Source organism: Phaenicophaeus curvirostris, chromosome 2 (assembly GCF_032191515.1).
Source record: "Phaenicophaeus curvirostris isolate KB17595 chromosome 2, BPBGC_Pcur_1.0, whole genome shotgun sequence".
NCBI classification, from domain to species: domain Eukaryota; kingdom Metazoa; phylum Chordata; class Aves; order Cuculiformes; family Cuculidae; genus Phaenicophaeus; species Phaenicophaeus curvirostris.
The window spans coordinates 104,103,293-104,125,835 of NC_091393.1; the positions used below are offsets into that span (position 1 = coordinate 104,103,293).

A 22,543-nucleotide genomic window follows, 5' to 3' on the forward strand; every position below is an offset into this window, starting at 1 on the left:
CTGGGGCTCTGGCAAAACGTATGGATTTTTGTGTTTACTCAACATTTAAATTGAAGTGACAGCACTCGGTACAGGTGGCAAAGATGGTTGGTCAAGGTGTTTACCTGCTACCATTTTTTCGTCCCCTGTTAAGTTACTTATTAAGTTAACTTATTACAGAAGTTTTGGACTTATGTCTCCTTCCAAAATGATACAAATCAGAATGACACCATTCTTTTTCATGAAGTATTCCAGTATTAAGCTGGTTTAAATGAAAGACAACAAATCTTTCTCAAGACTTGGGATAAATGATCCTTCATTTCCCATAGAATGTTTACTCCTGAAGACGGTAGTAGGGAATCCAACAGGGCTCTCCATGTAAGTAAAAACCACAGAAGTACAGACGGTTTCACAATTGGCCCCTTACATGTGTCATAACTTCTCTTGAGATTTTACACTATTTCCTATTCTGTACAGGTTTTGTACTTCTGCACAGGAAATTTTCATTGTTGTATTTTCAATACCTGCTAAACAACTGCCTTGGATACAGGAAGGAAAGAGAGAGTTCTGTAAAGATTACAGATCAATGGGGTGATTTAGTGCAGTTTATCAAAGCTTGCTTTCTGAAACATGATTGCACTACAACTAACTCTAAAATCCAGCATCTCACCATCAGAGATGAAACTGAAATAATAAGAAAATCCTGAAGCTTGATCATCTCTTTAAAATCAATGAAAAAGCTTGAGGACTGTAACACTGGCATGTCCTGGCAAAATTCCTACACACAAAAAAGCCCAAAATAAATCAGTGCCCCTGATAATTTTTGAGTAAAACTTCGTTGTATGGAGAGTCACCTACCGATCTGGCTGGTAGCCACAATATTTTTATACTTTGGGTGCTGATTCACAGTTAGGCAGAGAATGTCATCAGTGTGCTCCAGGTAGAAACTCTGACTACCTAATAAAATTCAAACATGTTTTTATTCACAACAACACTGAGGAAAGAACCACCATTGAAGCAAAGAATATTCAAGTAGCTTGTTGCTACACTCTTTCTTTACTTTCCAGGGGATAGTTGGGGGTAGGGCAAGAACCATGTCGACAGATGTTCTGCTCTCATTCCCAGAAACCAAATGCTCTACAAATGTAACCATTAGCATACACACATATATATGCATATAAAAGCAATATTTGATAAATTAGCTATATCCAAGGAACAAGGAATCAGCTCAAGAATCATCCTGTAGCCTCCTGTAACTGCACAAAGAAGCAAAACTGGCAAACTGGCCCAGGTTTTGCAGTAAATTGAAGCAGTCAGTGGGAAGCAAAGCTCTGTGAAGTCTGTGCTTTGCAAAATCTTCCCAGGGGACAAGGCCCCAAAAGGACAGATGGAACCATGTTTCCCAGCTCCACAGGTCAGAGGCCTCACTAGGACTAGAGTTCCCAAAGGTCACCAGATGCAGCAGCTTTTCTGCCTCTGCCTCTTCTTGGCTGTAGAGCTGCTGAGCACATTGCTGTGGCTGTTTGGTACACACACAAAATTCCATAAAATGGGAATAAAATAAAGCCAAAATGCCTTTAATTCCTATCTTTCTTGAGACACATGAAGAATGTAGAGATGTTTGTGCAACAGCTTATGGCCAGACAAATTTTTGGTGCTTTTCCTCGTCTTCGTTACAGAAGCGGCAGGGAATATTTCTACCCCTTCTGAAGAGCAACTTGCTCACACTGTACTGCATCAAAATGTGCCCTTTCCTGGAGTATGACTTTGCTAAAACAACTCAAAATGAAACAACGTATGTTACTGCTTCTAACATTTTTGCAGTACTAGTAATTTCATAACCCAGGCTTTCTCCTCTGAGGAAGCCATTCCCGTGCCTTCCGCACGGATTTCAGCAAGGCGCAACTGCAGAAACAAAGCAGGTTTTTATTATTCTATTATAGCAGAATCTCATACCTGCTGAAAAGAACAGAATGGCTTTACAGGATGACCTGAACTGTAGAAATTGTCTGTCTAATACAGTAGCCATCTAAAATAATTTTGCATTATTTATCAAGATGCAAAATGTGAGAAAGTTACAGGAATGTTAAAAAGTTATGAACTTCAATGAGAAAAATTCTGCTTGTAAAATATTTTTCATCTTAAAATATTATTTCAAGTTGAATTACCAGTAGAAAGATTTTGAACTATGCCGGCTGCAGCTGTGTGGAAAATAATATCAGCACCATCATTTAGGTAATGAAGGTTGTTGCGGCAATCAAATCCTCTGTATCCAAAAACATGGTCTAAAGCCAGCTCCTAGGGAAGGAAGGAAGGAGGGAAGGAAGGAGGGAGGGAGGGAGGGAGGGAGGGAAGAAACAAGGATATTAACAGAGTTTGGATCACATAAGCACAATTCTAAAGCAATTACACAAGCTACAAATATATTGTAGAGGCACTAGAATAATTAAAGAACAATGAATCAGTTATTCCTGTTCTGCTAATTTATTGAGGCATAATGTTCTCACAGACTATCTACAATGCTTTAATTGGTCAACCAAAGCACTGCATTTATATTATGATTTCTTTAATGATTCATCTGGCTGTCAACGTTTTGTTTCTGTAATTTTCCATTCAAAATATATACAAGTTACAAAAAAAGGTTCAATTTTAGTAATCTCCCCATCACAGTTTAATAGTTGTACAGGGCATCAGGTATTTGTAAATGTCTTTCCTTCTCCTTTAAGAGGCTTAAAAACTAGTTCTCATAAACTACCAAATTTTAACAGACCAAATTCTGACCTTAAAATCCCCTGAGAAGCAAAGGCAGACTATAAGTAACTCTACAATTAAAACATTAATCATAGGTGTAAGTTCAGCTTACAATAAGCAACTGCCAAGGAAATTTCCTCCAGAAACACAGTGAGGGATAATGGATTGTTGTTAAAGTTGCTTTTATAGCCCAGAAGACAGACTTAATGCATCTGTCCCAAGCACAATCACAGCTTCCTTGGAACAATTTAAACAGCATTGACAGTCCAAGCAAAGTGTCCACACAGATCTCAGAATGTTCCTTGCTCAGCATTTTGCGTGGAGGGCTGAACAGTTTGGGGAAAAATATATGTTGCAAAGTAAACGAGCAAATTTCATAATTCAAAAACATGCAAATGATTTTTCCTATATGAATTTTGGGTTTGGAGACAGCTAATATCATAGGTAAGCTGTAACACCCTGAATTTTAGGTTCTTCCTTCTGGTGCTTGCTACCAGGGCTAAATGCGCTTTCTAGAAATTTCTTTCTTTTCTCTTCTACCTATACATGACTTTAGCTGCTCTCAAAATAGGAATGAATTTCACCCAGCACGTATTACTTCTAAAGCAGATGAAACAATATGAAGCCTGACCTCAACCAGTTTCTTTTTTTTGTTGATATTGTTCTTCTGCAGTTTTTCAGGTTGAGGAGCAGCTCTGCTAACTGGTGGTCTGAAACAAACATTTAAAAAAGACAATAATCAATATGTTTGAAAGCAAATTAAAAACTACAAATCCCATAGCATATGTTTTATATGTGAATAAGAACTGGTCAGTTACAACTCTATGAGCTTAATGCCTTGCTTCTTCTAGACTTGTACGATAAACTGGACGAAATCGTGTGCCTTTTGATGGAAAGAGCAGAAATAACACTGATGTAGATGTAGAACAGACTACTGTACAACATTTTTTTTTTTTTAAATCATAATGTTTTCAATCCATGGGAAAATCCTTGAATACTAAACGATAGTAAATTGTTGCTTTCAGAAACAATCTAAAAGATTTTCTAACATTGGCAGCTGACCTTTCCCCAACCTCGCTTCTTCTGAGAAGCTCCATCACAAAACCTTGACAAGACTTTATTAAAATCCTCTCAAAATCATATTACAGATAAAGTGATTACATTTTTAAAATGTACAAGTCACTCATCCGTGTGAATTTAACGGAGACTAAGGCCAGCAAAGCATTTTTATTAATTACGATTCCCAAAAGTAGCTAAAGGGACAAATGTAGAACACAGACTGAAACCAGACTGAAACAAAATTTGACTTAAAGACAGATAACCTTTACTGTTACTATTTGACTTGTCCCTCACCACAAAAAAATGAGGCACAGACCTCAAAGGAGCAGAGGGAGCTCAGTCTCTTGAACTGATGACCTTACAAAATCAAAACCCTGCTGCACAGGCTCAGATTTAGAGGATGACCATTGTGTTATTTAAGCTTCCCTTTCTTTTAGCAGAAATCTAAAAGGGCTAATTCTGACCCTGACAATAGCAGAACAAAGCCAGAAAAATTGAGCTGGCTTACCGGAGAAATTAGAAACGTGGTTGGGATTCTTTATCATGTTTGATCATCTTTTACTTAGAAAATGGGTCTTGCTAGTAGGTTGGGGTAGAAGTTGTGATGGCAAAAGAATAAAACCTGATATTGTGGTTAAATGCTTGTTCTAACATCACTTAATGGCTGCTGTTAATAATACCAAAACCATACCACTGCATATATTTAAACTCCAACTGTAGATTCTGGACATAGGGTTAAACTGCAGTGGGGTTCTGTAAGCGAAAAACTAAAATGCTGGCCTCAATTTATTTAACAAATATTCAAATTTGGAAAGTATTTCCACGTTTTAATATTTCAAAAAGGTGCAAATTTGAAACACTTTACTATTTATGCTGTCAAAATTAAATTGTTCTTTTCCTTATAACTTCCATTAATTCTTGCTTTGCAGAAATTAACTGCAGAGAACAAAATCTCTTTTGCTTAGAGGGAGCTGTTTTATTCTGGAATTTTATGGAAAGCATTAAAGGCAACAATTGACAAAACGCACAGCTAGAACACTTGTTGCTACACAGCTCTAGTAAGTATTGCAGGAGTAAGCAGCATGAAAATCTGAGCTCTAAAAAGACAGAACAAAGCTGGAAGTAAACAAACTAACCCACTTCTCAAGCAAACCAGCACACTCACTAAGTACTAGCAAAGTACATTAGCAGGTGATCTTGTGACATTAGAAGAGTGAAAGAGTTACCTTGATCCCCTTGTAAGCAGCAAACAAAGCCAAGTAAGAAACTTAATACAGTTTAGGTGTACTTCTGACCACTTTACTCATGCACAAGCATATTTAGAGTTCATCAAACATTCCTTTGTGGCACAACACATGCTATTCAAGCATGCCAGCAAGAACTAAAACAGAAATTAAAGAGTGCACCAGTCTACAAATTCAGAAACATCATACCCCTGCATCCCTGGGTATACTCTGAGCTAAAGATCCTACAGGACAGAGGAAAAAAAGGAAGCTACATCCATGCTTCCTGCACACTTAATACTGAAAGAGAATGTGATTCCATGTGTGTGTTTATTTTCAGGTGCCTGACAAGGGATGGAAACTGGTAGAAACTTAACAGTCTCATAAGCACTGTTGAGAATTTCACACAATGGATGCTTGTTTTCTCTCCTAGTTCAGCCTGCAATTTAGCCTCGTAATTGTTCACTGGTAGGCCAACTTACAGGGACAGCTTGTACTTTTTGTTCACAGGAAAACAAGTACCTTTATTTTCTCTGAGAGTGGTCAAACAAGTCACCTTACATAAGCAGCAGCGGTAATTGGACCGAGGAGCAGCGCAGTCACCAGTGGAGAAGGGGTGGAGGAAATCATTACAAAACCTAATTCTCTTACAAAATACAATCATTACGCGATGCTACAGCAAAAGCCATTTCAGCTCAGATTTATCGAGGCCTCTGAATCGGCACTTATGAAAATAATATAAATTTTTTTTGTACGCTTCCTGCTCTTTTTTCTGTTTTAGTGTAATTTTACAATGGATCATTTTTACATTGCTTTACCTAGAGTATCAGTTAAAGTTTATGACAAGAGCAAGCCAAACTCTTTGTATGAAAGCAAGAGAACACTACCACTATGACATGATTGAGAATCACTAGATTGTAAGCACGAGATTTAGTTTGGAAACATACACATGCACACATATACTTTTTTATATATCTATTCACATTACACACAAACACAAATGTTGTGTGCACTCATATATACATGTACACTTATATATACACAGATGTACACATTCGTTGCCTTATCATCATCTTAATAAAAGAAATGTAAAGCAGCACCAAATTTTTAACATTTTAACAAGTCATTTCATTTTTTAGCAAGTCTGTAACTACATCTAATTTATTTTTATACATAAGACGGCAGCATTCAGACAAGAAATTTGCACTATAGCAAATTACATATATTTACCCCTTTTGACCTATACAATCTGCACTGTACATTCACAGCAATCTGGCATTTTCTGTGCTGTGTGTCGTTAGTACTTACTTGACAATTCCCTGCCTCCAAAGGAAAGCAAGTTAAAACATAATACAAGCATTAACGGTTTCTTTCCAGTAATTTAAAATAAACGTGGTTATATTACGTATGGGATGAATGAGTTCCAGGAAAGATAAGATGTAGTCAGACATTAGAGGGCTTTCAGTTCTTTAGATACTGTGAATACAGCAAATAAAATTTCTGTTACTAGTGATTATCTTGATGATATGCTTACACAGGTATGCATGGTTATAAATCAGTGAGCCAACTCCAGATTTAAACTGACAAAATCTCACCCACTTTTATGGGTCTTCATGCAGAAAAATGTAAAGAGGCACAAGTGACCACTCATTCACTCTCACCTGACCAACGCTGCTACCTGAAATGGCCAAGACAGATGAATAGGAACAGGAACTTAAATCACAGGTAGGGTGAACAGGCAGCACTAGGATATAGAATAGCAGACAAACACACTGAGAGCTTGGTAGGGTGGGAAGAGGGAATGGGGTTTTGGAAGAATGAGGGACGCCGAGGGAGAAGAAACATGACCTTGGAGAACAGGGCCAAGGTAAGGCAGGGGGGAAAGTTAGGTCAGTTTAGATGGAAAACAAAGGAGAGAAAAAGCAGTCCAAAAATTATTCTGATATATTCTATGGGACAGGGTTAACCAACTCATGTTTTTAGAGTGCATGGCATAATTGCTCTCTGATAAGAGACACTGTCTGCATCAGTACTGAACTGGCAAGAACACAAATATTTTGTTCTGAGGCCAATGGGAACAGAATTGGATCTTCAGAAACAACGTTGCATAGAAGCAACAAACAATGAGGTTTGGAACAGGGACAGATGGACAAAAACGTCCGGACATGGAGAAGGTTGTGGGCTGGGGCTAGTAGAAATGGATGGGGAAGAAACTGAAGAGCATCCAAATAGGAAACTTATGTGCGTGTTAAGATGGCTGCTAACGAGGGAACATACTGGGTTGCTATACAAAAACGAGCAGGACTGTTCTCAAGAAGGGAAAGCAAGGTTCAGAGAGAGGTGAGACGATCCACTACTGGTAGGTATGTTTCAACAAGAGAATTAAAAATCCAAGATTTAAAAAAAGTGTCCAGTCCATTGTAGGAAAAAAAAATGTAAAAGCAGTTTTTGAAAGTACGCTGCCACTAGTCGACAGGAGGAGACTCCCACATGCCCTAAAACTGCTGCAGAACTAGAACTTTACAAAGTGACCAGCAGATTTTGTGGATTCTAAACTCTTGGAATTTCCCATCCCAATGTACATAGGAGTTTTACATACAACTTTTCCTGCTGTTACTTTTTCTTTATCTTTCGTAGATAACACGAGACAACAAAAGAGAATACTGTTCAATATGAAAATATCCTACTTTCTAACACAGTAGATCAAAGTAAAGCTGAAACAAGACTAGAGGAAAACATTAACTGTAATCTAAGTTGTTTTTTAAAAGCATAGTACTGAAAAAGACTTAGCATAGTTGCTGTATTTATGATTTCACATGTATGCTGATGCACTCTTTAAAAAAAATGAAAAGGTATTGCAGAACATACGGTCATTATAGCCATTTTTATGTTTTGTAAGGGAAGCTAGTCATTGCATTCACATGTCATTCTGGTTCAGTCTCCAAATGTGAAACAAGCAGAAAAGCAGATTACTAAGAAGGATAATCAGTTCTGCATGAAATCTGAAGGCCTTTATTTTTTAACAAGTTTATTGTTCTAAACATCTCATAAAGCTGTTAAACTAAACTATAGTAAACAGGCTGGCCCTATTGCGTATTGAACTCTTGTACGTAATACACTGGACAGACAGAGCTGCCTGGAAGCTCCCTCAGATCTCTTTGCTAAAACCAGCTTCAAGGAACACAACTGTAACATGCTTTAGGCAAAACCTATATTTCTGTCTTTGAGCTAAAAAGTTTTGAATATCTCAGGTAATAAGACTTCAGGAGAGTTCTCCCCATATAACACCAAGGCATCAGAATCAGCTCAGCTTTAGTGTATTCTGGAAGGTCTCTCCTGAGGCTTCTCTAAGGATTTGTGATTCTGTTTGAGAGGAAGAGTCTTTTCCATTTGTTTTGTTATTCCTTACATAAACTCCGACATGTTTTGAAGCTGTGCTCATTGTATAAGTAAAAATATTCAACCAATAGTATATGGAGAACTTTTGTGCTGGAGGCAAAACATAATGGGCAGATAAAATAGCATCCTTCCCCAGCATATCAAAACACAGAGGAAATAATGGTTTTTCAATCCTTCCAGGACTACAATCTATGCAATAATCCTAAAAAAAAAAAAAAAGCTGAATATTTTGCATCAACCTCAGTGCAGAGAGTGCTCAAGTTCAGAGAGAGAAATCTTTGTAATCTTGGTAGCACGTTGTGCATTGTAACAGTATTGGCATCCCTCAATTCCACACCCAGTAAGTGTCACACAAATGAAAAAGACCTTTGGGTCCGTTTTGTGCTGACCCAGACAAGTGAGATTGACTCTGAGTTCAGTAGGTTGGCAGGGATTGTGATAATACGAGCCATAATGTGTTCAAGCCTTGGGGATAACTGTGATGAAACCAGCATGCTGCCAAATACATTTAGGATGCAGTAAATTGACATAATGCTGTTAAGAAAGTAAAAGTGAATATTCTAAAGGATGCTACTCATTCTCAAACAGTAAGTTTCTACTGAAACAAGCCCAAATGTATTTTCTCCACCCCAGAGATGTGTTTTTTTCTGATAAGTTTTGAACAGTTCCTACCTACGTACAAATACAACACAGATTCACATTCAAAGCTTTTACATGGCACCCATAGAAGTGTGCATGTAAAAGTGCATGAACAAATTTTGCAATCATATGTCTAGTGATGCAGTTTATTGTACAAAAGCTTGTGCTCGGCACTTGTGGTGGGTGTTTTGAGAGCTTAATAATTCAGCTCATGATGTTTTAAAGAAATAAATAATCAAAAGAACAATATTTGAAGAGAGAAAATCCAACTCAACATCTCATCTTTATCAGAACATATGATTACAAATGATGCAAAATAACACAATTGAGAACAGGCTCCGAGACAGATAACTCGCAGAGAGTGAGACAAGCCAGTATATTAAGAAAACATAAAACTAGACAAGCATGCTAATGCTGCTTTTTGTTTTCTACACATTCAACCTGCTTTAAAGGGTTTTCCATCACCAGGTATATTACAAGAGTTTTCAGTTTATGTAGAGTCATGCAAATCAAACTAAATGAAAGCTGCAAACATAGGATATAAGTTAGCAGTTAGTAGAATGCAAAATGCAAATGTATCTTTCATCATACTTCTCATCATATAAACTCTTTGCCTGTTAAAATGGACCTAGTTCAAAAGTTAGCCCTTTTCCAAAATGAAGCACAATTCCTACGTAACACACAGGATAGCTTACAATTGTCCTGGATTGTCTGGGACAGTCCCACCAGTGACCAAGTGGTCCCGTGGTGTGGGAGCACTGCTCTTGGAGCTCCCACACCGCGAGACTGCTCCTGCAGCACCTCTCATTGGCACTCTGCTTCTGTATCAGACAGGCAGAGCAAAGAAGAGGATGCCAATCAGAGGAGCAAAAAAAGGAAGAGAAGAATAAGGGCGGGTGGGGAGGGTAGGAGGGCAAACATGGAAAGGGAGAAGAAGGAAAGAAGGTTAGGGAGGGGAGAGAGAAACAACAAACGATTAATTATCTCAACCAAATGCACCAACTAATAAAGCTGCAATACATTTAAAAATTGTTCCTCAGGCTCATCTCTCCGGTAATTTTTCTGTCCTAAAACTGCAACTGCTGACAGAGACCGTAAATCTTGGGTCACCCACAAAAATACCAGGCCGTGGTATTTTTATTATAATCCTTTAAGTAAAATAAGTAAAATTGGTCATGTAACTTCTATGTTCCTCGAAGATATTTGCAGAATCATCATTATTTTCATTATGCAAACAAATGAGACGGGAGGGTGGGGAGGAGAAGGCTTTAATTTTCATTTTCTAAGGAAAAACTCTATTATCCCAAGTTTGTCATATATAAGGCTTTTGTCCTTTATAATCATTAAATTTCTCCAACCAGTTTGCTTAGGGGCCCAATATTCTAGAAATCTGGAAAAGACCAGTGTAACATAGATTTCTTTTTCATCTTGCTAGATTGTGCTAAGCAGAAAGCACACACTAGGTAGTAATAGAGGATGCATAGCAGCTGTTCAAAGACACAGTTATCTTGTATTTTGTATTACATCCTACTTTCTCTCTCTCTCTTGATGGGGGAGAGAAGGGACAAGAATTGCTGGCTTCTATCTTTTGACAAAATAACAGTAGCATAAGTTTTTGTATTAATTTGGAGGGAGTAATTCTTGAATTGTTGATTCCTTTCCAGAAGGGTAGTGTTTGTTGCAAAGCTTTCCTCTCATAACCCAGCACTGCATCAGCTTTCAACTACATACTTGGAGTTGCATCAGGAGATACATCACAGTTTCTGAGATCAAACTCCTCCTGAATTGTATAATGATTTGTTATTTTTAGAGAGATAATGTACTTTGAGTTTTTCAGATTCACCGCTCTTAATATCACAGAAGCATAGAGTCCTGCAAGCTTATTCTAGCAAATACAAATGTTAATAACATGAAAATGCAGCTATAATAAAGAGGAAAATAAGCCAGCCATCTTCTTGAACCAAAACTGTCTCCTAGGTGTCACACAATACCTTGAAGCATACTTGTATTATATAAGCAGGGAGATAACTTGTTCAGCAACAATTCACCTTCTGAATATTACTATTTAAAGAAAGAAACATACTAAGCTTAAAAGTCTTTGCCCTCAGGAAGCAGCTCAGAGCAACAGCCCCATCTATTCTCTGTTGCTTGAGCAGGAAGCTTGTTTTTCTCTTTTTTCTTTTATTAATTCAAACTTTGTTTAATTCTGGTTTCTACCCACTATATCTATGAACAAGCCATATTTTTTTTCCTTTCTGAGAAACAATTAAAATACAGCAAGGGGGACATTTCTTCCGAGAGCCTCATTGCATTTTGCAGTGAAGTGGACCAGTACTTTTTCAGGTCTTGTGATTAACTCACTGCTTCTAACTTAAATGTCTTTCCAGCTTGTAACATAATTTTCAAAATCTACACAGTATGCAATCAATCTCAGAGCATTCATAGTAGGCACATCCCATCAGATGCACAGCCCTTGCAGTCTTCATACAAACATACAGCACAATTATAAAGAGGAAAGATTCAGAATGTTTTCTCCAGTCTTCCCCCTCAAAAGACTATCAGGTTTTCCCATGTAACTGCTTGAAAAAGAACAGAATACAACCTCTTGATTCCCTTCTTCATATCTGAAGGGACTGGAAGAGGCTACTTCAGCTGTGCCTTTGCAGAAAATGTAAAGTTTTGTGAACTGGCTTCAATATTACTTGTTGCCATCTCACTCAGCCCTATGCACAGAGATTTCAAGACTCCATGTCCTGAAGGCGCTGATTTAGAATTTAGGTTTTCCTGAACACCAGCGATTGACTACTTATACGCCTATAATATTGTCTGGCTTGATCAACAATCACTTTGGACCCTCACAGGTGCAAAGAAAAGTGCTTTCAAGAAGTTTTAAGACTATGGTCAGACAAATTCTCGTTAGCTGTTACGTTATTTTGTATTCTCTGAAAAGATCAAATCTGGCGCTGCCATATAGTTTGCTTCATAATTCAGGTGTCTTATGAGAGAACTCAGTTTCACCTTGAAGAACCCATAGCTGAGTGTCTAGATTCTGCATAAACTGTGCACTTATTGGTACAACTGTGGCCAGAGATAGAAGTCTGAAAACTGCAGTAATCAACACAATGTCACAAACCCCAGTACCTTTCACAGCAAAATTTCTGCTTCTAATAATTTGACTATAAATTCTGGTAATTAATATTAATCTGATGAAGAAAGGGAAGTGAAAATACGTTTGCCTAACAAGCTATATATGAAAAGTATGGGATCTGTTGAAGTTTGTTGAAACACAAATTCTAAATACCAAAGGTGATTATACTGAAGTATCTCTGGTTCAGAGTATTTACTAAAAATGTGAAGAATAGCTGTGACTCTTTAGCAGAAAAAATGGAAAGGACAATTACAAGAATGTATTTTCAATCTATTTTAAAATGAAGCAAGAAGGAAAAAAGATACAGAGAATGTTAAAACCCTCCATTTTGCTCTCTTCAGTCTAGAACTTGTTATTCCTTCAGACAGGCTACAGTCAGTATGAAGAGACTATTATGGAAATCAGAGGCAACCTCACTGCTGAAGAATTGCCTACCCATTTAATTAGGCTCACCAGCTATAAACAGAGTGGGTAGCGTGGAAACATTTGGGCATACTAGAGGAGCTTCCAGCTTCAGAGTTGCTTTATTGTGTTGGATAGCATAAAGCACATTTTCCCTCCATCATGGATTATCAGTGTTAGTGTGACAAACAGGAAGCTTGCTTCACGCGTCTGGTCATGCGCTGCTTCACAGGTACTATATATGTCATTACAAAGGCTGAAAAACACGAATTGCCTGTTCATTTTAGGGGTGCCTTCCTCCACAGCAATACAACAGGCTCAACTGAACCAGCTTATGCAGTGGAAGACTGAGAACGGGGACAAACTCAAATGTCAGGAAACCTGAAGCACATATGTCAGACCAAGATACTCCTCTGAGAAGCAGCGTACTTGCTTGCACATAACCACAGCCAGGTTTCAGAGGAGAAAAGCTCCTTAGGAGCCCAAAGGAACTGTGGTGATTTTCATTCCTGGACTGAAAATGGTGCTGAAAATCTGCAAAAGAGACTGATGCTTATGCTTATATTGTTGGTAATCCAGTAGTACAAAATAATTGTAAGCCTAGCTTAATCAGTCAATTAAACTCACTCTGCAGTTGCTTTTGCAACATCGAAGTAGAATAACGCAGTTGGAAAGGTACAAGGGTTTCTGGTGCACTTGGCCACCGTACCACTGGCCCCTGTTGTTGCAGGCGTAATAACAATTTCACTGTATTCACATAAAACATTTTTTTCCCTCTTAACTTAATCTCAAAACATTTATATTTAATAGATGCATTTTTATAGAAAAATGGAGAAATATACGAGTGAATGGAAAAATGGAAAGTGATATCCTTAAAAGAAGGGGAAAAGAAATAGTTATGGCCCAACATTGTATTGGAAAAAAAATCACTAATCCTCCTGCTACACGGGGTTTTTTTTTAACTATTGTGGTGAAAAAAAATAAGAGGTACAACATATTTATTCTTATCTTTCACACCCAACATTTGTTCTCCTACTCAAATACTAAGTGGAAAATTATTAATTATTACTTTCTCACCATGATGTTTAGCACTGCATTCTTTGAGAGATTTAAAAACAAATTAATTTCTATTTTTCAAATATCTGCATGAGATCAGGAAGTATTATTAATTCCATTTTGTAAATCAGGACACCAAGGAGATTTAAAGGCAAAAATCTCAAAAGTTCCCACTAATTTTCAGTAGTCAAGTAGAAGAACCTTAGACCTTAACCTGTTCAATGCAATTATGTTACATGCTTGTTCAAAGAACTGCTTAAATGACCTCCACTTGCAGCTGTATGTGATTTTTTTCTGCAAATTCTGCCATACTTCTCTCAGCTGACAGCAGGAATCGAGGTACACAGAGTTAGAGGCTGCCTTAAAAATATTCTACTTGCAAGCCATCACCAAGAAGACCTGTGACAGAAGCAGGAATGGCAAGAAGGTAGCTCTCCACAGGCTCCAGAGTGCACTCTTCTTGCCACGCCAGCCTCTTTCCACACACAGCCCTCACCATTTGCAACACCTGCAGAAGAGATCCTACAGTGCACAAGTGCTTACTTCCAGACCCTCTGCATTCCCTGAGGACTATGTATCCTGTTCTCTAACCAAGGCAGGATCCCTGCGTGGAGAACAATATGCTATCACACTGCTGGTATTGTTACTAGTCATGTGTCCTGGGTAAACTGAAGGAAAACAACTAAGCTTAAATTCTTTCTGGGGCTTAATCCATAGGAGCCCTTTTTGTCAATGCCCCAAAAGCAAGAAAACTCATAATAAAAGAATGACCACATATAAAAAGAAATTCTATCAAAAGTGACTGACTGCATGGATTCACAGTTGAGTCATCAGCTGGATTCACAGGTGTAAATTTACTGTTCCAGATTACAAATGGGAATGTACTTCACTGGTTATAGATACTCCTGTTCTGTCCCAGTCAGAGTTTTTACTCACCCACTCCCCTAGGTCTGTGTTTCACTCAGTCTCACCCTCTGTGCTTAGCTCTTACCTTTTTTCTTTACTGTCCTCTCCAGTGCTATTCTCCTTCCAGTTAACATTTTTCAGAATAATTCAACCTAAGGCCAACATGTATCATGGGAAACTTCAGCTTTAACAGTAACAGCCTGACATGATTATAAGCAACTGAAAATCTTTCAAGGAAAACATTACCAAAAGCCTGAACTACAAAGCATTTACAAACTGACTGAGTCACAAACACCCCGCTGCAGACATATGCACAGCTACACATACTAACTAGGAAAGAATATTATTGCTTATGTGAACAGCAGAAGAGAACACGACATTCACAGGTGTTTCACTTGCAGATACATATTTTTCTCCATCACTTTAACATGTTGTACCCTGTGAACACCATTTTAAATGTTATCTTGTGAATTTTAAAATTCCCGTCGTATTTCTAAGGACTAGTAGTTAAATGAAAAGAGATTCTAAAGAACACAATGTACATTTGGAAACGAATGCCTTTGTGTGACATACCTCTCTTCTACTGAAACTTCCTTCAGCTGCTGATGTGGTTTTGTCCCTTCCATTTCTCGGATGCTTACTGCATAGATCTTAGTGGTATAGTCAATTGCTTTTTCTCTTGCAACATCACTATCATAACCTTAGAAAAATAAAACATAAAATAAAGTACCCTTGTTTCATATTGCAAGAGTAGAAAACAAGAAGACCCACACCAATAACAAATCCTACCAAGCTCTCCTTGCACTGGACTTTAGCATGTGAAAGTTTCTTGCCCACTTCAAGCTAAATGCCTGTGTGAGTCTCCATGGAACAAAGACTAAATTAAAGACATGTTTTATGCAATCCGCTTTACCTCCATCTTCTTCCGCATCTGTGTCTGATTCTTCACTATCAACCAGCTTACTCTCCTGAATGCCCAAAAATTCTCTGGTCCAGATCATCAAAGCTGTATCAGCACCACCTACAGTCAGCAGCACAGAATCATTGTGTAACCACCGCACATTGGTTACCTGTGCACTGTGACCCACATACTTCTTGAATTTTGCATGTTGGCCCTATAGCACAAAGAATCCGTGTATTAGCAGTCTGACATAATACAAACAGTGCCTTCCTCGACTCCTTTTCTTGCACAGTTTCTAATCACAGAAATAAATACACTAATTACCTTCACTGGATATGAAAAAAGCTTCACAAAGCCAAAATCATCTCCTGTAGCTAATAGTGTTCCGTCTTTTGTAAGACTGGCTGCATTTACAACGGTGACATCACTGTGCATGGGCCAAATTCCTTCACAAGTAGGACCAAGAACACACGTCCAGGTGTCCCACTCGATCTTCCCTATCTGCAATCAAAATTACCGCAAAGAAGTCATCATAATACATACCAAATACACACCAGTTTCATGTGTATATTTTTCTTTGGTATTAAAAGGCATTCATTGTTTCCAGCTAGTTAGAGCAAGCTGCATATCTTCAACAAAAGGCGTAAAATTTTAAACATTCCCAATTTCCCAAAGAAGAGCATCATCTGGATACAAATCTCCTTAATGATTTTTGGGGTGCTAAACACTGGCAATTTTGTAGAACTACATGCCACAAATAATCAACATCCTTAAAAGTCAGGTCATGCCGGTCAAAGTTGTTTCATAACCTGTAAGCACACTGATAACACAGAAAACAGATGGTTGTTCAGGAAAGGGGATTATGGGAAATGACTGCTATTAAACAAGCCAAAATACGTTTAGAGACATAAACAGAAAGTTGCAAGTTCTACCATTTACAAACGCTAGGAAAGACACCTTATAGAATTACTAAATAATTTGATTTCTAATGACTGTAAATATAGTAGATTAGACGAAAAAAATGTATCATCTGAAGACAAAATATGCTGATTTTCAGCAGTCCAGAAAAATAACTTTAACTGTAAGAAGTCCACCACACATAATTCTTACCTCAGCAATTCTTATAATATGCCTTTTCCCCCTTGGTGCTTCAAAAAATAGTTGCTCTTTGGCTCCAGAATTGACTTGCAGTAACTTTCCTGAAAATGAAATAAGAGTTTATGATGAATCTTATTCACTATTATGAAGATTATGAACTTTTTAAACTTCTTTTTTTTTTTGAAACGAAAAGATTTTTGGGGTTAAGGCAAAAAATCACCCTCCAGAGAGTTATTCATCGCAAAAGCATAACAGATGCTTACATCACTCTCATAAGAATCTTACACTCCTGATTGACTGCAGAAGTAATAGTTTAAATATCATCCAATTAAAAAATTACTGTCTTGCAGCAAATCACTTTCTTACTAGAAGAAATATTTTGCTTGTGTTTTTATCATCAATGGCAATGGAAAGCATTTGCTATTAATTTTCACAACAATTTTGCAAGATAGCTTTGCCAAAAGTTAAAAGCATTGTAAATTCTTGTGCATTTTGCACTGCCTGACTGGTGTATAATCCAGCTGCACAGCAAACTGTCCTGGAATACGAAGTTTACCATACCCATACAAATGCTGTGACATTAGGAAGACAGTCCTATCTGCAATTAATAGCATGTCAGTAAGCATTTGTTTATGAAGAAGCAAAAAATACATCTAAATTCAGTTTTACGTTATTTCTGATATAAGAAAACTAAAGGCATTTTCTGAATTATTCAAATTTTAACAACTATACTAGTGGAAGAAATCCTGTAGGGATCTACTATCATAAAAACAGTTCGATAATACAGAAACTGCAAAACTACCAGTTAAAGCACTCTTTTACTGAGAAACACTGGATTAGATTATCAACTGATACAAACTAGTGCACAGTTCCAATGTTGCTGTGTTTTGACTGGGCATCTTGCGCTTTGTTACATGAGCTGCATTTGCTCCGTTGGAACCACTGAAAACAAGAAGTGTAATACAGGAGTATAGTGGTATCATGCCCTTCCCACCTGAACCTGTATTAAAACCATTTAGGATATTAATCCTTTACATCTAGAAGTTCAGCTAGAGTTTCCAATAAATACTATCAAGGACACAAAGAATTTTCAGTTTTTCTTATACTTTTCATCTGCGCACGTAACAGGCATTCAAGAACCGGCTGCTACAGATACACAGGGAGTATCAGACAAATTGCAGTTACTACATGTACAACTATCAGTTGTCAGATTATCGGGGTTGTAAGGAGGCACACAGTGCCAGTTCAGTTACAGTGTGGCGTGCTAGCTCAAGAACACCATCCAGACCTGCAGGGGTTCTGAAGGGAGCTTAGCTCTTACTGAGAGGGAGCTCACACCACATTTTGGGGCTACTGTGGCAAGGGAAGCAGGGCTCAGACACACAGGTGGTTCCACACGGAATCACATTATGTCTGGGAAGGCTTATTTACACAAGCGCATTATTGATCCTGCTAGACTTAAATTAGCTGTGACAATAAGGTTCTCTGACTTCATCACCATGATTGCCATGTATTGCTCAAAGAAGAAAGGAAATTGGAGATAAAGGGTGGACAAGAAAAATGTGCCACATTACAAAACTATAAAAAGAGCAGGGCAAAGAAAAGCAGTAATATGTTCAGAACTGACATTTTAGTCTCTGATACAAATGCTAGAAGCGAGCATGAATCCCATCAACAAATGTAACTGCACTAAACCCATGCAGTACTTCATGCTGAAAAGTGCTTTGCATTAGTAGCTACCGTTGGTCTCACTAACTGGTACAAGAACAATTTTCTGATATTCTCTTCTATAGGCATTTTAAATCTGTTTCTCTAGTCAAACATTTTACCTCTTGAGTCCCAGTCAATGTGTGTGATATAGCTAGATGCTCCTTTACAAATGCCAACTCTTTTGCTGGTAAGTACATTGTAAATATCTACAAAATTATCATGGGAAGCCACAGCCAGGTACTTTCCTGATTCTGTAAAGAAGAGACACTGAGGTTATAAAGGTGGAAATGTTATAATTATTACTTACGCATTGTTACTACTGCACAGCATCCAAAGGCACTGTGTCGGCGTGGGCCACTTTACACTAGGCTGCGTGCAGAATTCTAAAGTATTCGAATGCATGGAGCACATACAAAGCCAAGTCTGCCTTCTGAACATTCAATATTATGTCTACTAGAGGGGGAAAACCAAACTTCAAGATAAACACTGCCCTTTCACTTTATCACCTGATTATACCTCTTGAAAACTTTATATCTGAGATCATTTCCTTTCTGTGGTGAAAAGAGACCATATCTTCAACCGTGTCAGCATTTACCACCAGAAAACTCCCATCATTCAGCCCTACAGCCAAGGCTTTCCCATCAGGAGAAAAGGCACAGCATCGTCCACCTGCAAAAGGAAATGGAAAGGAGTACCTTAAGGTGTATAAACCTGTGATTCAGAAACCCAACAATAAACTGCAACTGATTTTTTTTTTAATATATGAAGCAAGTTTGCAGACGACACTAAGCCGGGTGGAAGTGTTGATCTGCTGGAGGGTAGGGAGGCTCTGCAAAGGGAACTGAACAGGCTGGACCGCTGGGCTGAGTCCAATGGCATGAGGTTTAACAAGGCCAAGTGCCAGGTCCTGCACTTGGGGCACAACAACCCTATGCAGTGCTACAGACTAGGAGAAGTCTGTCTAGAAAGCTGCCTGGAGGAGAGGGACCTGGGGGTGTTGGTTGACAGCCGAATGAACATGAGCCAGCAGTGTGCCCAGGTGGCCAAGAAGGCCAATGGCATCTTGGCTTGTATCAGAAACGGCGTGACCAGCAGGTCCAGGGAGGTTATCCTCCCTCTGTACTCGGCACTGGTGAGACCACTCCTCGAATACTGTGTTCAGTTCTGGGCCCCTCACCACAAGAAGGATGTTGAGGCTCTGGAGCGAATCCAGAGAAGAGCAACAAAGCTGGTGAAGGGGCTGGAGAACAGGCCTTATGAGGAACGGCTGAGAGAGCTGGGGTTGTTTAGCCTGGAGAAGAGAAGGCTGAGGGGAGACCTCATTGCTCTCTACAACTACCTGAAAGGAGGTTGTAGAGAGGAGGGTGCTGGGCTCTTCTCCCAAGTGACAGGGGACAGGACAAGAGGGAATGGCCTCAAGCTCCGCCAGGGGAGATTTAGGCTGGACATTAGGAAAAAATTCTTCACAGAAAGGGTCATTGGGCACTGGAACAGGCTGCCCAGGGAGGTGGTTGAGTCACCTTCCCTGGAGATGTTTAAGGCACGGGTGGACAAGGTGCTAAGGGGCATGGTTTAGTGTTTGATAGGAATGGTTGGACTCGATGATCTGGTGGGTCTCTTCCAATCTGGTTATTCAATGATTCTATGTACTTTTAAAATAGATTTGTTACTTATTAAAACAAGTATGTGACAAGAGGGATACAATTAATGTTTTACTGAATTGGAATGTACTCCATGTACTCTCTGTATAGGCTGTTCTTCTGTTGATAATGGTGATTTGATCAGTCTTGAAATGGGTTTAGGTGCAGATTATCACCTTTCAACTATGTTCTAAACAGGGGAAAAGGGGGAGGAGTACCCAAACCCACACAAATGGAAAGTCATCAGAGGCAGCAAAACTACATGGCTCTCAGGGATACTAGACTTGAAAGTTTCTTTATCATGACTGAATAATGGTTCCTTTCAGGTGGAGCCCATTTAAAACAGAGATATACTTCACTTCCTCCACTTACTTTTTGCCCTAGCATTATTTCTGACCATACTCTCCCATACAACTATCCTCACCTGTCCCTGAGCTCACATCTCAAAAACATTTCATTCTCTTTTCCCTCAGCCAGTTTGAGTTCTTGTGCTCTGGATCCACCAATGAAAATGAAGCATGTTGAATTTATATCAGAAAATTTCCTGAGGGATATGAATGATTAAATGAAGTAAGAGTAACTTCGAGAAGGCAGCATTTCAGCATAGCTCAAACAATTTATATAGAGGAGAAGGCAGGGAAACTATTAATTTTCAGAGAAGTTGATATAACATGGGAAGTTCATATTGATATTGAAGGCTGATCACACTTAACTGGCAGAAAATTATACATTTATCTTTATTAGTAAACTTTTCAATGTCAGCAATGTCAGCTGGCCCTAAATATTCTTAGGAAGAAAAATGATTCTGAGGTCAACTCATTCCCCTCAGAATCAGAAGAAAGGAGATTAAAGTTCATTTCATTATTATTCATTACAGTAGATTATAGTCCTTTTTTTCTACCCTTTTCGTTGACATGACACATGCCAAAGACAATTTACTTCCTGTGTTCTGTATTTTTAATGACTGTATCCTCTTCATATCCAATTAATGCTTGTGACATGCTCTGAAAGCAGAGATGGAACCGTTACAGAAATAAAGCAGTATCATTTCTATCAGTGTAAGGCAAAACAAGAATTACCTTTTTTGAGTTTCCTCACTGCCAGCATGCGGTGCTGGGATGAAAGCTCCCAGATTCGTAGTGTTTTATCATCACTCACTGTTGCACAGACAGGCAAGAGAGGATGAGCTGCCAAGCCCCAGACTTCTCCTTCCATATGTCCCTAAAGGAAATTCAATACAAGAGAATATGATACATTCGGGTTTGTGTAATATGTTCTAGCACTTGCCCTGCCTCCTTTTACAAGTCTCAGGCAATAAGACCTTCATCATGTCCTCACAAAAAAATTTCCACATTCAAAGAACCCTGAACGTCTGGTCTATTGACTCCTATAACCATTTAAAATATATTCTTCCTTAGTTTCAGACAAGCTGTAATTCCTGTTCTACCAATGCTCTCTCTTCCAGAGTTGAAATAAACAGAAAATAGTTATGCCCCAAACAGGACTTTACGCTGAAATCCTGATATGGGTTAATCTGTCTTCAAGGTTTATGTAATTTTTTAGATACTAGAGAACTTGCTTGCCCAACATATACATACCTAGTTCTTTTAATCTTTCCTCGGAACTCACTTTTCAAACTATAATCACTCTTCCTGCTTTTTCTGTATTTCCTTCAACCTGTGTATAGCTTGCTGACATTGCATTTCAAGGTTAAATTGTTTCTAATTATTCTCAATCTGGATTTCAGTTTGGTAACTGGCAATTTTGCTGAGAGGGGAAAAATACCATTAATAAGAAAAAGGGGAAGGGTTGTCATGACATCTAAATTATGCCTTATGTATTTTCTGTTTTGGCCCAAGTTGATGCATGCAAGCACGTGAATTAAGCTGGATGACTGTAACACTTCTTTATCGGAAAACTCACAGCAATAAGGTGATTTTAAGGTAATAGCACTATCTCACAACCTTACTATTCATGTGAAAAGAACTATATTAGGATGAGATCGCAATTACAAATCAGACAATGACTTAATTTATAAAATACAACTCCACACATATAGGTTAATAAGGTTGTCATGCAGGCAATACAAATTAGAAAGGTTATTTTATGTGATCAGAACTAACAGGAAAGCAAAATACCAAAGGAACAATATTTTGTAAAAAAATCTGTTACTTTAGTCAGTTCTAGAAAACAAACAAACTTGACAAATTATATCCCATCAAATTATATATAGTTTTCTACATATAGACATTAGGATTATTTAAGATTCTAACCAAAGCAACATCAAATAAAAATACATCGGTGGACATATACATGAACATTTTTTAACTAAACTTGACAAAGTACTTTGTCTTGCTCAAAGAGGCCTCTGCGCTTTGCAACACATTGAATGTCAACTGCATATCGCCGTAGGAAGCTGTCATAAATCTAAAACTTTTTTTACAAATTAAAGTGCAGGATCCTTCAGTAAAAGCAAATAAATGGAACCACACTGTCAAAATAAAATAAATTGTGTTAGCTCTACTCTTCATTTTTCATTTTTTTATGGTGGGTCCTAAACTAAAATGTCTAAAAAATTCATAGAAAGCTTCATTAGCCTTTGAACTTAGTGGACTGTTTGTTTTACCTTCAG

General features: G+C 38.2%; 1 protein-coding gene across 8 annotated transcripts in view; it reads right to left on the reverse strand.

Moving 5' to 3' along the window:
• EML6 (EMAP like 6) overlaps window positions 1–22,543 on the reverse strand; it is a 116,573-nt gene that overhangs the window by 12,992 nt on the left and 81,038 nt on the right. For 5 of the 8 annotated variants that reach the window (XR_011336808.1, XM_069850245.1, XM_069850244.1 and 2 more), the window contains 10 exons: window positions 20,991–21,132; window positions 18,788–18,940; window positions 18,391–18,522; window positions 16,574–16,662; window positions 15,788–15,964; window positions 15,476–15,677; window positions 15,136–15,262; window positions 3,362–3,440; window positions 2,148–2,277; window positions 838–936 (listed from right to left, as the gene is read on the reverse strand). Coding sequence is in view for 4 of the 8 variants with exons in the window: in XM_069850245.1 (XP_069706346.1) it covers window positions 838–936; window positions 2,148–2,277; window positions 3,362–3,440; window positions 15,136–15,262; window positions 15,476–15,677; window positions 15,788–15,964; window positions 16,574–16,662; window positions 18,391–18,522; window positions 18,788–18,940; window positions 20,991–21,132 (1,330 nt within the window). In the remaining 4 variants the exon portion in view is untranslated. Of the gene's footprint in view, window positions 1–837; window positions 937–2,147; window positions 2,278–3,361; window positions 3,441–5,015; window positions 6,489–9,745; window positions 9,872–15,135; window positions 15,263–15,475; window positions 15,678–15,787; window positions 15,965–16,573; window positions 16,663–18,390; window positions 18,523–18,787; window positions 18,941–20,990; window positions 21,133–22,543 lie in introns of those variants that run through there. The other 3 variants (XR_011336809.1, XR_011336810.1, XR_011336811.1) reach the window with 3 other exon arrangements.